The sequence below is a fragment of the Benincasa hispida genome, chromosome 1 (genome assembly GCF_027475165.1).
Source record: "Benincasa hispida cultivar pf3 chromosome 1, pf3_genome.v1.1, whole genome shotgun sequence".
Lineage (NCBI taxonomy): Eukaryota > Viridiplantae > Streptophyta > Magnoliopsida > Cucurbitales > Cucurbitaceae > Benincasa > Benincasa hispida.
The window spans coordinates 98076503-98092715 of NC_143478.1; the positions used below are offsets into that span (position 1 = coordinate 98076503).

Below are 16213 nucleotides of genomic sequence, written 5' to 3' on the forward strand. Positions count from 1 at the left end.
TGAAGCATACCGATTGCGGATTTTGTGGGCAATCAGAATAGGAATGGGGATCTTCATAGCCCACACAGCTAACAATGGGTTATGTGAATGTTTCTACCTGATTTACCTTTTGCTGATTTGATGCATTCCCTAGTGACATATTCTGCAAAAGGTTTGTCGTAGTAGCCATTTGTGCAAAGAGTGTGGCTATTGCGTTAGAATCTATAGAATTCACATTCTGAGATCGCCTCTTCCTTTCTACTCTTGCATCGTAAGTGTCATCCACCCATTCCATATTATGCTTGGCAATGTGGTCCAATATTTCCTTAGCTTCAGTATTATATTTGTCCATGATACCACCAGCTGCAGCTGCCTCGGCTGCCATCTAAGATGCTCTGTTTAATCCGCCATAAAAAGTCTCCATCTGGATGGTTAACGGTAATCCATGATTGGGGCAATTCTTGACTAATCCTTTGAAACGCTCCCATGCGGCGCTCAAGGTTTCAGCTTCTTCTTGCTCAAAGTTCATGATCTCTCTCCACCTCCTTGTGTTGGTGGTGGTGGGAAGTATTTCTACACGAATTTCTCCACCAACTTTTCCCAGGTTGTGATCTCACCAGGCTCCAAAGAACTTACCAATTTCTTTGCGTTGTCACGTAGAGAATATGGGAATAAAGATAGCCTGATAGCTTCTGGGGTGATTCTAGGAATCACAAATGAGTTGCACGTTTCCAGGAAACGTTTCATGTGGGCATGAGGGTCTTCTCCCTGAGCACCCCTAAATTGTCCAGCTATTTGGAGCATTTGTAACATCACAGATTTCATCTCAAATCTTGTCCCATCTAGCGTTGGATATATGATCCCGGGTGAGAAATCATACAACACAGGAGATGCATACTCCTTCATGGGACGCGTGCTACTGTTGGCCATTATGATAGGATTTTGCGAAGCGTGGGCTAGTTGTTGAGCTAAGTTTTGATTTTCTTGTTTGTCAACCATTTTTTGTTGCCTGGTTTGTTGTCTGAGCAGTTGTTGCCTTAACCTACAATGACGATTAGATCAATTTCTTCGTCGGAAGGTCCTTTCAACTTCGGGGTCTTATACAAGTTCAAGAGTGCTCTCTTGGCTCATAAACGTTTACAAGCTTTGGCTTAGCTCATAATACTCCCTCAGTTGAAGTGTTCCTACAAAAGATACAAGAAAAATTTCAAGTTAGTTTTGTTGCTGAATCCCCGGCAACGGTACCAAAAACTTGTTCCATTGATTTCATGATTCAAGCATAAGAGTGTATTGTATAAAATAATTTGGAAAAATAAGTATGAATGATGCATTGATGCGTTGATGCGTTGATGTGTTGATGCGTTAGTAATGTGTTGATGCATTAGAGATTTAGATTTAAAGCTAACACAGACAATGCGTTGTAACTATTGTAGAGATATCCTAAGTGTATGGAGAAATGAGTTATTTACACTAAGGTGCTATGTGTGTGTGCAAGAAGATACAAAAGTGTCGAGTAGAGAATGATGGGTCCTGTGAAAATGGATTTTGATGTAAGTGATATGCGTCGATCTAAGTTGGATGTACACGAACAAGAATATGATGCGAATGAGATGATTTGTTTCTCCGTTTATGTGTTAGACTCTATTCGACACTTCTCAATGCGAATATTATACAATACCTATCTCTTGGATGTATGCGTTGAACACAAGATGCAATAAAACACCATGAGTCTATCTCTAGATGTACTAGGCGTTCTAACTTGATGTTGGCTTACTTATTCTCTCGAATAGTTTAAGCTAAAGATTCTTTTACCAATTGATTTAGTTGGCTTAAGCGTTTGAAATGAAATTTTGCATGAAGTATAGATGCATCCAACATAAACAAGAAATAAACAATGGCAAAGTATGATAGATCAAATATATGAATTTATAAAGAAATCGATTGTTTTTACAAAACCAATACTTAATTAGATGAAAGGATGAAAGCGATAGGTAAGATGAAATGAAATGAGTCAAGCCGCAGAGTACAATCTCTTGTCCTCTTTGGCTCAATTTTAGTTGTGTACAACCACTTGTGTAAGAAATGGAAGAAGTGTCTCTCTCGCGCTTGGCTTCCTCCACTCCTTGATCAGCGATGGTGGTAGTTCTCTTCCCTCTTGCTCTTCTCGACACCACAGCACAGCTCTAAAGATCTAAAACCAAGACTAAGCTAACACTGATACTAAAACTGAGAGTTGAGAACTTGAACTTCTGAACCTTTAACTCTGGTGGGATTTCTTCTATTTATAGGCATTGGTCTTCTCCAGCTTGATGATAGGCAACATTAAATTCCATACCCTGGTCAGCCGTCTGACACTTAGACGCTTTTCAGACGCCGCCCGCTGCAGGTGCCCATGCTTGCAAGTGTTGATTTGACACAAACAACTTGAATCAATGAATCTTCCTTGGGTTGAATCCCTCTGACGCATGGCCCATGTGTTAGATTTTACCTGCGACACTTTTCTTAATCATGCGTTAGCCTCTTATTGAAATCCTGCAATATCATGCGTTAGTGCCACAGTACTTTAGCAATAAACATTCTTTTGCATGAGTTTGATGATGTTCGAGTAATTCCATGCATTTCTTCTAAAAATGATGAGATTTTATCATTAAAGATCCTAATTGTTCCAACTTATGAGCCACAATAACTTATTTCTACAAGTTTCCAGCCACCATAGAAAAAGGAGCTTAGCCATATAAAGAGTTCACCATACAGAAGATAGTTAGTCGTTGTTCATAGTTTTCTTACACTTAGAAGGCGAAGGTGAGTGAAGAGAGAAGACGACGGAGGATCGTTCCTAGTCAGCTCGAGAGAGTGCCAGGAAGCGTCCAGAATGGAGAGAGGGTCAACTCTTGCAAAAACAAGATTATTCTTTTGGGCAGAGTAGAGAAAAATGCAATGTAAAAACCTTGGGAAGCAAGACATTGCTACCAGGCTCCCTATCCCTACTTCCCATTGTTATTTTGTATTTTGATTTCATTTGTAAAATGGAAATTGCATCTCTTATCTGTTCACTCTCTTTACATTTCGTATGAGTAACTCCGGATGGGTTGAGAAAGCACATAGCTAGCATGACCTAAGATCTTCATTGTATGCGATCATCTTGTCTTATGTATGCATCCATCACCCCTTTAGAGCTCATCAAGAGAGAGTCTAAAGAAAGAATCTAGGCTTGAGAGAGCTAAGTTAGAATCTAGGCTTGAGAAAGTTAGATAGAACCACATAAGCAAGAGATTAAATCTTAGAGATAAGTTCTGTTTGCTAACATGCATCGCATGCACCGTAGAAATAGGTTATGGTAGTATGCGGTTGCCTTGTGTATGTGTGTGTCATTCATCATTGCATAGACAAGAATAAAGGCTTATACGTAAGTCCTATAGACATCATCACATACATCGCATGCATCTTGAAACTAGGAGTTGTAACATTTTCATTGAGAAATGATTTACTGTTGTATGTGTGTAGCATGATTGCATAACGTGAACGCAATCTTAGGAAGTGTTAGCTAAATCCCTTCTCAACCCGTTCCCTTGCATACTCATTGTAACTTTCATTCTTATTAACTCATTCTCAATTCCGCTGCATGGAGTCTATATCTTAAACAAACATACCAACCAACTCATTGTTTTATTTGTCACCGCAAAGAAAATCTGAAATCACCTTCGCATACTATCTCTATAGTCCCTGTGTTCGACCCTGGGCTTACCAGGCAACTTAGTAGGATTTATACTTGGATCTTGCTAGGAAAACTTGCATGCACAACGCATACACCACCAACGGAATATACACCATTATTTCATCATATTCACAACGCATCTATCTATAGGGTGCATGAATTGTGTATTAGCAAATAGAACTTATGTCTAAGCTTCTATTCTTGCTTATGCGATTCAATCTGACTTTCTCAAGCCTAGATTTAGTTTTTAGACTACTCTCTCGAGTATGTTCAAATGATGAATGATGCAGTCATTAGACAAGGTAATCACATAAAACATGGTTGACATAAGATTATTCCTATCTCTAGGAACACTGCTTACTTCGCTTAGTGAGTTCCATTAGTTACCCTCTCGGGCAGTTAGTCGCCACTGATCATCTCATAAGCAAGCATTGTGATCACTCATAGACAAGTGTTGCTTCAGCCTCACAATAAGCAAATAGGATTTTCTCAGAATACCCGTGCAACGCACACCTCTCTGTGGTTTGCTACATGCTTCATATGTCTATGCCGCATGATTAAGTATGCGATACTCTAGCAATCTTACTTAGTCATTGCAATGAAAGTAAAGGATGATAAGAAGAGGTAAATGAAGATGGAATCGAAGGAGATAAAGAAATGCATTGAATGATTGAAGGTCTCACGATGCAAACCAATGAAGGAGACCGTATGATATGTTAACACATATCTCTCTCCCACTTACTATAAATACTCTCTATATTCACCTTGATATTAACTCATGCAAAACCATCCGAAGGGGGACGCTCCCAAAGGCACCTCAAGGCCAAGCACGAGTCTCACAGTATGAACATTAAGGGAAAAACATGAGTGGAAAAATTGACATATCAAATACACCTTTATCCTCCCACTCAGTATTTTTAAACCTAGGATTTCTTTCTTAGATAAATTTGGCTAATTAATTTATCTAAGTGATTGTTCACGTTGTCCAACATAACTCTTACATTCGATAGTGAATAATAATGATTCTTGTTTATTAAAAAATTTAATAAATCCTAGTCATTCATTGAATACTTATAACAAATTTATCTAGTTCACCTTCCAGGCCAGTTCCCAGGTAGGGATGTTCCATTTCTATCAACTTAAAAATCTCATCCTAGTCAAAACCTTCCTTAAACAAAGTTTCCTTATTGATAAATTTGTTATAAATTTAATCTTTTATTTAATCTAATTTAATCCTATTAAATAGAATTAAAAGATTAAACATATTTCTAATCGTATTAGAAAATTGATTAACATAGGTCTAATGGTGAAATCAATTTTAAACTATTTAAAACTGACATTTAAATGGATATATTTATGTGTCCATTGGATATAACTAATCAACAATTGTTGACCCTTCATAAATTGCTTGTATGTACATTTGGATCAAAATTATCGTTTTTCCATTGTAATTACCTATAACTCCTTAACTATCACTCATCCCTCTAATAAATAATAAGTTAGAGTTTAACTATAAACAAACCCCTCTCTGATCAGGAGAGGATGTGGTGCCACATTGTTCAAGCCCCAGAATCAACCCCTAAGGGAGCAACTTCTCTACTTACTCTATCAATAGGGAAAGAGTGAATTTCTTCTTGTGTAGCTGCATTCTTAGCTCCCCAATCAAATGAATCCCCAAAATGGTAGGCATATTGAGTCGGCAAAATTAGCCACTCTCACTCATGCAAAACAAAGGACCATTTTCATATACAGGAGTTCATAACTTACTCAGGATGTAGTCAAGTCACCCATGGTCATCCTATGAAATCTATGTCTCTTCTAGCGACAGTGTTATAAAAAGAGACTATTCATTTTGTGGTCTGGTCTTATACAAACTCTTTGTATAGGATACCCCCGCTCGCATGTCTCCACATGAATGATCAGTGATAACTATTAGAAATGCAAGTTATTGTAGCCTTTTACTTAGAATAATGAGATTAGAAAAGCAGAATATGCATTAATCTTAATAGGAATTCATGCTTAAAAGGATACTTGCATTAAATACATTCAAAATCCCTACTGACCAGTTATCATGAGTTAACATGCGCCGAAGTCTATATTTTGAAGTTATCGCAGGAGTTGATCACATGTGCTGATCTTGATGAAGAAAAGCTGATCGTATGCCTTGGGATCTCTGACACTGACTTAGTGGATATTCTGCCTTAGCTTCAGAAGGTTGACCATGATGACATCGCTGACATTCTCACCTATCTTATCAGTGATGGTGACTTTCTAAGAGTAGTATTGCCAAAGTAATCTGTGGATGGCTCTATATAGAGCCTTGATGCGCGAGACAAAGGCTCCGGATTTTGCCTGAGCTCTCCACTTAAGATAAATTTATATGATCACAAATGAAAAAAAAAGAGAGATTATTTTCTGAGAGTCCTTCATCTCCACCATTCCCTCTAAGTGTCAGCCGAAATCTCGCTGGACTAGAGCTTAAGAGAGCCTCTCCACTTCATTCTGCCATCAAACACCAATAGCCTTGACAATCACCTATTTGAAGCAAGAGATTGTTGATAACACCTTTTCATTCATTTTGTTTCTCATCTTTATCAATTGCATTACATTTCGAACTAAAAAATTATTTCATTTGTAATCGACACTTCTAGTTATATATATATATATATATATATACTTCATATATTTCTACACATCATGACTACATCTATTGTCTTTTTTCTTTTTGCCATCTTCTCCTTTATTGCCATGAGTAACTAATTCTCTATGGGGTAAAGGGGAAATTCAATATCATGAGCTAAGTTGAGAGTTCCAAAAGTTAATCTTGTTTTCTTATTGTGAGGCTATGAAAATGCTTGCCTATGATTATTCATATAATCAAGTAGCTATAACTAACTACCCGAGAGGGTAAGTAGTTGTGGAACTCACTAAACAATGTAAGAAGTAGTTCTAGAGATAGAAATAACCTTACGACTAATGCAACATCATCCATGCATCATAGAGAAATGACAAATGTGGCTGACCACTAAGAGGTGTGCGATGGACGGATGACGTAGTCCTGAATTACTTTTGATGTCAACTTAGGGACTTGATATTGGCTTCCACCAAACCCTATCTTCTCCATTCATTTTTACACACGTCAAAAGCTACTGACTATCGCAACATTCTCATATCTAGTTTCTATCTACTCTTAGTTTGTTTAGATAATAATAGCATAGTCTTTATCGCATGATTTCTCCCTTTATGGTACATTGTTAGTTTTCGACCAGGGATCATTCTGAGAAACTTGTGACCTTGTTATACTTGGCAAGTCACAAGAAAACTTGTGATAGGAATGCATACTTGCATACATTAGCGCATTGTCCGTTGAGCTTAAATGTACACAAAATCACATAATTACAACAAGTTTAGCACAACGAGATTTTTAAAAGCAACAACCAGGATCAGATTATTTGTAGCACTTTATAACACTTGTAAGAACTACAAAATGGGTCATATCCGTAGACTAGGATAAGGTACCCAACCTTATCTATCTACTATAGACCATTTAGGTTTTATTTAAACATGATCCACCTGTATGTCTCTACATACATGTCTAAATTGCATAAAATAACCTAGGATCTTAGTTTATTGGATTGAGTGAATGCACATTAATTAAGTTGTGTTAATCAAAATATTTTAGGTTAATCAACGCATGTGTTACTGCCAAAGAAGCATAGGAGATTCTGTTGTGGCTTATAAGGGAACATCGAAAGTAAAAATGTCAAAGTTGCAGATTTTGACAATGAAATTTGAATCTCTCAAAATACATGATGATGAGAGTGTGTCTGAGTTTAATGTTCGTCTTCTTAATATCACGAATGAATCCTTTGCTTTTGGTGAAAAATTTTCTATAAAGAAACTGGTTTGTAAAGTTCTTTGCTCTCACTCCAAAAGGTTTGATATGAAAGTTACTACAATGAAAATTGATGAGTTGTTCGGGTCTCTACAAACATTTGAAATTACCTTAGGTGAAAAAATAGAAAATAAGGTCAAGGGAATTGCACTCAAATCCTCTAAAAATGATGACAACTCAGCATGTAAGTCCAAAGATTCTGATGAGAATCTTGTGGAATCCATATCTCTTCTGGAAAAGCAGTTTGGTAAGGCACTTAGAGATTGGGACAAGCGTACCTCTTCTCGAGGTCCTTATGCTCCTCCACATGCCAAAGACATGAGTAACACCATCATTAATAATGTTCCAAGGCCTAGTAATCAGATGAACAAGAAAAACGAAAATGATAAAGGAGGCAGTAGTGGTCAAGGTTCTTGTGAAAGAAACTTTATATGTCGGGAGTGTGAAGGGTTTAGACACTTTCAGGCAGAATGCCCCAATTTTCTTAGAAGACAGAAAAAGGGATTCTCAGCTATCTTGTCTAATGAGGAAACTGACTCAAGCAGTGACTCAAACGAAGAAGTTTGTGCTCTTGTAGGGAGTCTCCCCATTGATTGTCTTAAAGATTCTATCACACTATTAATTCTGATGATCTTAATTCGAGGCCTTTATTGGTCTTAACTTTCTCGATTCAAGGCAAGCTTCCCTATGAGGAAGTCTATCAAATGTGGATTAAAGACTCTAAAATCTTTAACTATAAAAAAAGAAAGAATTGATAAATTTACTGATGATAACTATCGCCTACTTAGCACCATTTCTGATCTTAAGAAAGAGCTACAAGTCACCAAGAAAGACCTTGACAATATGTCAAACTCAGTTTGAATGCTCAAATCTGGCACAGATAATTTGAATAAAATTCTTTCCTCTGGGAAAAACATTACTAACAAACAAGACATTGGTTTCAAAAAGACTGAAAAGCAAACCTTCAAAGGAGAAACATCTCATTAAAATATTTGTTCCAGCCAAGGATACTATGATATCTGATCCTTTGGCTGAGTTAACCAAGAGACCCTTATATGCTCACGATCAGTTTGTTAAAAAATGGTGGATCTGTCACCATTGTGGGAAAGAAGGTCATATTCGACCTTTTTGTTACAAATTATTGAGATGTCAGAGTTACTTACCTTGGTAGAATTGTTCATGGATCCTTTCTTCATGGAGGCATCATTAAAAGGCTAAATTGATGTGGAGAGTTAAACGATGTCCGGATCGCTCTGATGCAAAATTTCATGTTGTTTTTACTTCTCTTCGAGCCTCATCTAAAGAAAATTGGTACTTCGATAGTGGGTGCTCAAGACATATGACAAGTGAAAGATCATTTATTAAGAATATTCAAACTTGTGGGTTTGGTCATGTTAATTTTGGGGATGGAGCAATCAGTAAACTCCTAGGTAAAGGGCAACTTTCCTACTCAGGTCTTCCCTCTTTAGAAGACATGTTCCTTGTTGAAGGATTGACTGCATACTTAATAAGCATAAGCCAATTTTGTGATTAGGGTCTTTTTGTAGAATTCTCTAAAGATCAATGTCTTGTAGTATCTCCAAATGACAAGACCATTATGACAGGAACTCATTCATCTAATAACTGCTACCTCTGGTCTCCTAATGTTGGAACCAAAGTCTATCGTATTGTGAGAAGCAATGATGCTGATATTTGGCATAAGTGGTTAGGGCATGTTAGTCTCTATTCTATCAGAAAGTCTATTGCTAGAGAAGCTATTTTAGGGATACCTTCCTTGTCTGAAGATGGTGATGTTATTTGTACTTGAGCTTCTTCACATGGATCTAATGGGACCCATGCAGGTCAAAAGTCTAAGAGGTAAACAATATGTTTTTGTTTGTGTTAATGATTTTTGTCGTGTGACCTAGGTACAATTTATATGTGATAAATCCAACACTTTTCAAGTCTATTAGACTCTTTGTCGTCAACTTCAACGAGACCAAGGGTTACAAATTTTACAAATCTAATCTGATCGTGGAAAAGAGTTTGAGAATTCTCAATTTGAGATTTTATGCCATACTAAAGGTATTCAACATGAATTTTCATCCCCCACAACTCCTCAGCAAAATGGAGTTGTTGAAAGAAAGAATAAAACTCTACAAGAAATGGCCAAGAACTATGTTACATGCAAAGAACTTGCCTCTACACTTTTGGGTTGAAGCCCTAAATACAACATGTCATATTCATACTCACATCTCTATTCGTCTTGGCACCATAAGCATGAATTATGAAATTTGAAAAGGGTGCAAACCAAATGTAAAGTATTTCCATGTTTTTGGAAGTCTGTATTATATTCTTCCTGCTAGAAACTTGAGAAAAAAATGGGATTCGAAGTCTGACAAAGGCATCTTTTTGGACTATTCCTCAAACAGTCGTGTGTATCGAGTGTTCAATAAACGCACTTGAAGTGTGATGGAATCTATAAATGTAATTATTAATGATATGCAAAATTTAGAGGGTTCTCGCGAAAAAGATGAAGATCAATGTGACATGATGCATGATATCACTGTTGTCAATGACATTGTGTCCCCTAAGATTCCTTGTAATGACCTTAATGGAAACAATGATCCAATTATGTTTGACAATGAAGTCGTTCCAATTTCCAGTCACATCCAAAAAAATCATCTACTAAGCAACGTAATTGGGGACCTTGATACTAGTGTCAGTACTCGCAAAAAGGAGAAAATTGATTACCTTAAGATGATAGGGAATACGTGTTTTACATCTCCCATTGAGCCCAAGAATGTTAATGAGGCTCTGAAAGATGAATTTTTGATGAATGTCATGCAAGAAGAGTTAAATCAATTTCAACAAAATGAAGTATGGGAATTGGTCCCGCATCTAAAGTGTCACAATCGCAATTTCGGAAGCTTCTCTTAGCGATTGTGTGGCACTTGTTCCTGCTCACGAACAAGTCATCCAATCCGATTACGAAACATTGATGGTACACTGGTGCCTCTCACAACCTTTACCCCTATTTTGGGGAAAAGGTTTTAGAAAACGAGTTTGGAGAAAAAGGTTTTCACAAGCATTTTTTAGTATATGAATAGAGAAGAGAAAGATTGTAGTAAGCTAGAAAGCAATGAGCAACAACATCAGCTTTATAATGTACTACTTCTTGTATGGGGAAGTGATGTTAGTCTTATCTCCATATAGTACATTCTGAAAAAAAGTTCAACTGGCATCCTTGCATATGCAAAAGGATGAGCGGTCACTTATAACAAAAATATAAGGAAAGAAAGCTAACTTAACTAATGCAATACATGACATGAAAATATGATAAAGGGGGGTTGGATTGGGCATGCGGCCATGGGTAACAGGCCCTGGACAAGCATAACCGTGACATTCTCCCCCACTTAATTGGTTGACATCCCTATTAACCGACCTTGTTCAAACTCGATGATCGTTGGAGCAACATTCTTCAAGTCCTCCGTGTGCTCCCAACTGATTTCTTTGTCGGGGATGTCCTTTCACTTCACCAAGAACTCTGTCAGTTCTTGTCTTGGTTCTCCAATACAACAAGTACATCTATCCAGAATTTGTGTGACTTCCTTCTCAGCTGAATTCTTCATCGTGACAGGTGGGTGCATCAACATATTCCGCTGCTCGTTATCAGGATCGGGGTGATAGGGCTTCAGAATACTCACTTGGATGACAGGATGGATCTTCATCCACGAGGGTAGCTGAACCCTATACGAGGTTTTCCCTACCTTCTCAATCACTTCCACTGGCCCTTTATAATTTCATACGGGACATTGGTCTCTCTGGCCTCGAAAACGGAATTGTTCTGGTTGCAACTTGATCGGCACTTTGTCCCCAGCTTGGATCTCGAGGGGCCTACGCTTCTAATCAACCCACTTCTTCATTCTTCTTAACATTTTTTCTAGACAGGCGCGTGCTATCTCAGAGGTTTGACTCCACTCCTTGGTGAAGTTATATGCTTGAGGGCTTTTGCCTGCATAGGGATGGTCCACCAGATGTGGCATGAGTGGCTGTTTGCCACATACTATCTCAAAGGGCATCTTTCCAGTTGCGGAGCTTTGCTGACTGTTAAAGCTGAACTGAGCAACATCTAACAATTGGACCTAGTTCTTCTGTTTAAAATCGATAAAATGATGCAGATATTCTTCGAGCATGCTGTTAAAATGTTTAGTCTGGCCATCTGTTTCGGGATGGTAGCTGGAGGAAATATTCAGCATAGATCCCAATATCTTGAACAATTATGTCCAAAAGGTCCCAGTGAATCTTTCGTCCCGATCACTAACAATACTCGCGGGGACACCCCATAATTTCACGATGTGTTTGAAGAATAGTTGGGCAGTCATCACAACTATACACATCTTCGGCGTTGGGATGAATGTGGCATATTTTTAGAACCGGTCAATGATAAAAAGGATCGATTCAAACTCTCTAACCTTAGGCAAGTGGGTGATGAAGTCGAGGGACACACTCTCCCAAGGTCTAGAGGGAACAGGTAGGGGTTCCAACAGACCTGCTAATTTTGCCCTTTCGACTTTATCTTGTTGGAAGACAAGGAAAGTCTTGGTAAATTGCATGACATTGTCTCGAAGGCCCGACCAATAGTAACCTTATTTTAAGAGCACATAAGTTCTCTGCCAATCATTATGTCTTGCCCATGGTGTGTTGTGACACTCTTTCATTAGCGATCTTCGTAGCTACCCAGATTAGGGAATGTAGAGGTGGTTGCCCTTGGTGTACAATAGGTCATCTTCCACCCAAAATTGGCGTGTCTTCCCCTTCTTGGCCAACTGCATAATAGCCTCAGCTGATGTGTCATTTGCCAAGCATGCCTTGACAGTTTCGTGCACTGTTCCATTCAACATACTTTCTTTTAGGTGTGCAAGCATGCATAGGGCAACATGCTCACTCTTTCGGCTAAGGGCATCAGTTGCTTGATTGCATTTCCCTGACCTATGGTCAAATCAGAAATCAAACTCTGCTACAGACTCCTGCCATCATGCCTGCTTTGACGATAACTTTGGCTAATTAAAAAAGTGGCAAATGGAGCCGTTTTCTTTCTTAACTTAGAATTTGGCCCCTAAGAGATACTGTCTCCAGGCCCTCAAGCAATGAACTACTGCCAACATCTCTTTCCCGGAGGCAACATACCTCCATTCTGCATCATTCAATTTTCTACTCTCATATGCAATGGGGTGTCTATCTTGGAGGAGAACACCACCTAACACAAAGTCAGAAGCATCAGTCTCAACTTCAAAAGGTTTGGACACATCGGAAATTCTGAGGACTGGTCCTTCAATCATCATTTTCTTTAAGCCCTCGAAGACGACTTGACATTCGGGTGTCCAACTCCAGTGGTTATCTTTCTTCAACAGCTCGGTCAATGGTCATGCTCTTTTGGAGAATCCTTCTACAAACCTCACATAGTAGTTGGCTAGTCCGAAGAAGGATCGTAATTCTGCCACGGATGTCGGCGCCTTCCAATCTCTTATAGTAGACATCTTACCCTCTTCCATGTCTATATGACCACATTCAATCACGTGGCCGAGGAAATTTATGCGCTCTTGAGCAAAGGAGCATTTCTCTCTCTTTACGTATAGCTAGTTTTTTCTCAGTTTTTCGAAGACTAGTTGGAGGTGGTACCGATGGTCTTCCATTGAGGCACTATAGACCACAATATCGTCCAGATATACTATGACAAATTTATCAAGGTATTTGTGAAACACCTGATTCATCAGAGTACAGAAGGTTGTCGGAGCATTGGTGAGGCCAAAGGTCATTACGAGAAATTCGAAGGCTCCATACCTCGTAATGCAGGTCATCTTTGTTGGGGTTTGTGCCCTAGAGTCTCGTGTTCTGTAGTTTGTAAACAAATTTGTACGAACACTTGTGATGTATAATATATATGATATTTATTTCACTTCTTAACTTTGCACTTTTAGATGTTTTTATTTTACCACAAACCAATAAACTTAATATCCTTGGTTGTCTTTATATAACTTAAGCATGTATGTAGTGACAAACAAGTGGATCATGTCTTAAGTGACAACCAAAATGGTCTGTAGAATATGGATATAGGTGGGAAACTTTATCCTGGTAACACTACGGAACCAGCCCACTTTGTGGAATAGTTACAAGTGTTGTGGCTTGTCACAGATGGTCTGATCCTGATCATTTGTGTAGGGGACATGCGAGCAGGGACATCCTATACAAAGAGTTTGTATAAGACATGACTCGAAGTGTTAACGTCTCATCATATAACTCTGTTCATGACAGAGACTTCACTTCACTAGGATGACCATAGGAAACATGACCTCAATCCTTAATGAGTTGGGAACTCTTGCCATTGAGGGCTATACTTTGATTTGTATGGGTGCGAGTGGCTAGAACGCCGACTCAAACCTACCACTTTGGGGATTCGTTTGATTTGGGAGTTGGAAATTCAGCTTCACAAGATGGAGTTCACTCTTTCCCCGAAGAAGGGGTAATTAGATAGATTGATCTCTTAAGGGTTGATCTCGGGACTTGAACGATGTGGCACCACACAGCTTCTCATGGCTCGAGAGGTGTTTGCACATAGTAGGACTATGTTGTATTGTTCATTAGAGGGATCAGTGGTACTTATGGAGTAAGATGTAACTACAGGGGCAAAATGGTAAATTGGTCAGCTGTACTTACGAGCATCTGTGATGGGTCATCGTACTGATGATTGGTTATATCCAATGGACATAGAAATATCTATGGTAAGAAGAGTTCAACTGTCGATCTTTAGTGGAATGCCTGGCAGTTAACGGATGGTGGATATCGTGGCTAAAGAGTTTAGTCAACTATTCACGTACTGTTGGAGCTTCAAGCCATAGGTCCATAAAGTCCCCTTGGTAGCTTGGATACAAGTTAAGAGTCATTTTTTGGGTCATTTTGAAATGTTCAAATTGACAAGAGAGAGTTTGATTATATATGATATAATTTAACTAGTTAATTATATATGATATAATTAACTTTATGTATGAGATACATTAATTTAGAGGAAATTGGATATGAATATGATTTATATCTAGTGGAGGAAAAATACTATGATTAATATATGATATTAATTCATAGGTTATGAATATGTTGTGATGATATTCATTGTCTATTAATTGGATGGTTAAAGGGGTAATAGGACGACGTCTCTTCTGTTTTCATAACGGATGAGTAAGTTGAAAAATCACTTTGAGACACTTAAATAGCTCACGGTGTGTTAAGCATTGTATGCACGGACATTGTGTTGAAGAGTGTCATCACTTAGCAAAACCTGTGCCTATATGATAGTGCTTGAATGATTGCTTACCTAAACGATAATGCTGAGCGATCGCTTAATGATTACACCCGCGTGTGATATTTACTAAACGATCGTTTACCTTTTCCTAAGCGATTGTTTAGCCCCCGATATTTACTAAACGATCGTATAGACAATCACTTAGCTTTTCTTAGATGATCGCTTACCTTTTCCTGCATGATCGTATATCTCAACTAAACGATCAAGCATTTTTGTCTATACAATAGACGAGCCTATCTCCCACTTGCTTGATCGTTGTATACGATCTCCTTTCCTCCTTCCCTTTAACAAATCCGAACAAAGCCCACCCTTTGGATTCTCACTCCAAGAATACTGAGGGCTCTGAGGGTTGGTGTCATCCTCATTTCCTTCTGTTCGTGTGGAGACTGTTCGAGGTAGACGATTTTTTTTTGTTGAGCGATTGCTTATCGTCTTAGCAAAAGCGAGTTTTGTTGTGAAGAATAAGTCTTCAACTGGTATGATCTCTCGAACTCTTATTTATTATTCTTTTGAGCATGTTAATAATTTAGCATTATGAATGCACATTAGTATGTTTGAATGTATATGTGGAAATTCTGTCACAATGAATTGGAAAGATCCACTTCCTCTTGTAGGTACTCTTGAATAAGAGTTCCTTCAATCTTTGGTTCGTCTTCTTCAACAATTCGAACTTGATAGTACCCTGATTGTAGGTCCAGTTTCAAGAAACATATAACGCCATGAAGCTGATCAAATAAGTTCGTGATGACGGGAAGGGAGTACTTATTACGAACTGTGAGCTTGTTCAAAGCTCAATAGTCGATGCATAGCCGAAGGCTTCCTTCTTTCTTATTTAGAAACAACACTGGGGCCCCATAGAGGGCCTTTGCTTGTCTAATAAACCTTGCATCCACTTTCGGAGTTCGGCCAACTCTGGTGGGGCCATATGATATGCATTCTTGGTGGGTGGCTTCGCCCCTGGTAGCAGCTCGATTTCATGGTCGATCCCCCTTCATGGAGGCAAGGACTTGGGCAAACTATCGAGCATGATATCTCGATACTCTTCCAAGATATATAGGATATCTCGGGGTACTTCTTCTTCTGCAATCTCGACTAATTCAATCAGAATGGCCATGAACATGGGCTCATCGTGGGCAAGGCCTCTTTTCAGTTGGAGGGTTGAGATCATTCTTACCCCGTTCAGCTGTTTGATACTGGCTTGAACCACGACGGGTGTAGATCCAACAATCACTAAGCATTTAGCGAGGGGCATCAGTATAACTTTGTGTTCGAGTAGGAATTCCATCCC

General features: G+C 38.6%; 1 protein-coding gene and 1 non-coding gene across 2 annotated transcripts; one reads left to right on the top strand and one right to left on the bottom strand.

Annotated features, from left to right (window-relative positions):
- The first annotated feature begins 419 nt into the window (after positions 1-419).
- On the top strand, positions 420-523 carry LOC120070475 (small nucleolar RNA R71). The gene has a single exon (XR_005479969.1). It is a non-coding gene; the product is annotated as a small nucleolar RNA R71 (small nucleolar RNA).
- Positions 524-552: 29 nt separating this feature from the next.
- On the bottom strand, positions 553-909 carry LOC120080236 (uncharacterized). The gene has a single exon (XM_039034825.1). It carries the CDS (start codon positions 907-909, stop codon positions 553-555), a length of 357 nt encoding a protein of 118 aa, XP_038890753.1.
- Between the last annotated feature and the right edge of the window lie 15304 nt (positions 910-16213).

What these genes read in the sequence shown, in the direction of transcription:
- LOC120080236 (XM_039034825.1), bottom strand. Translation starts at nt 909, where the DNA reads ATGGCCAACAGTAGCACGCGTCCCATGAAGGAGTATGCATCTCCTGTG.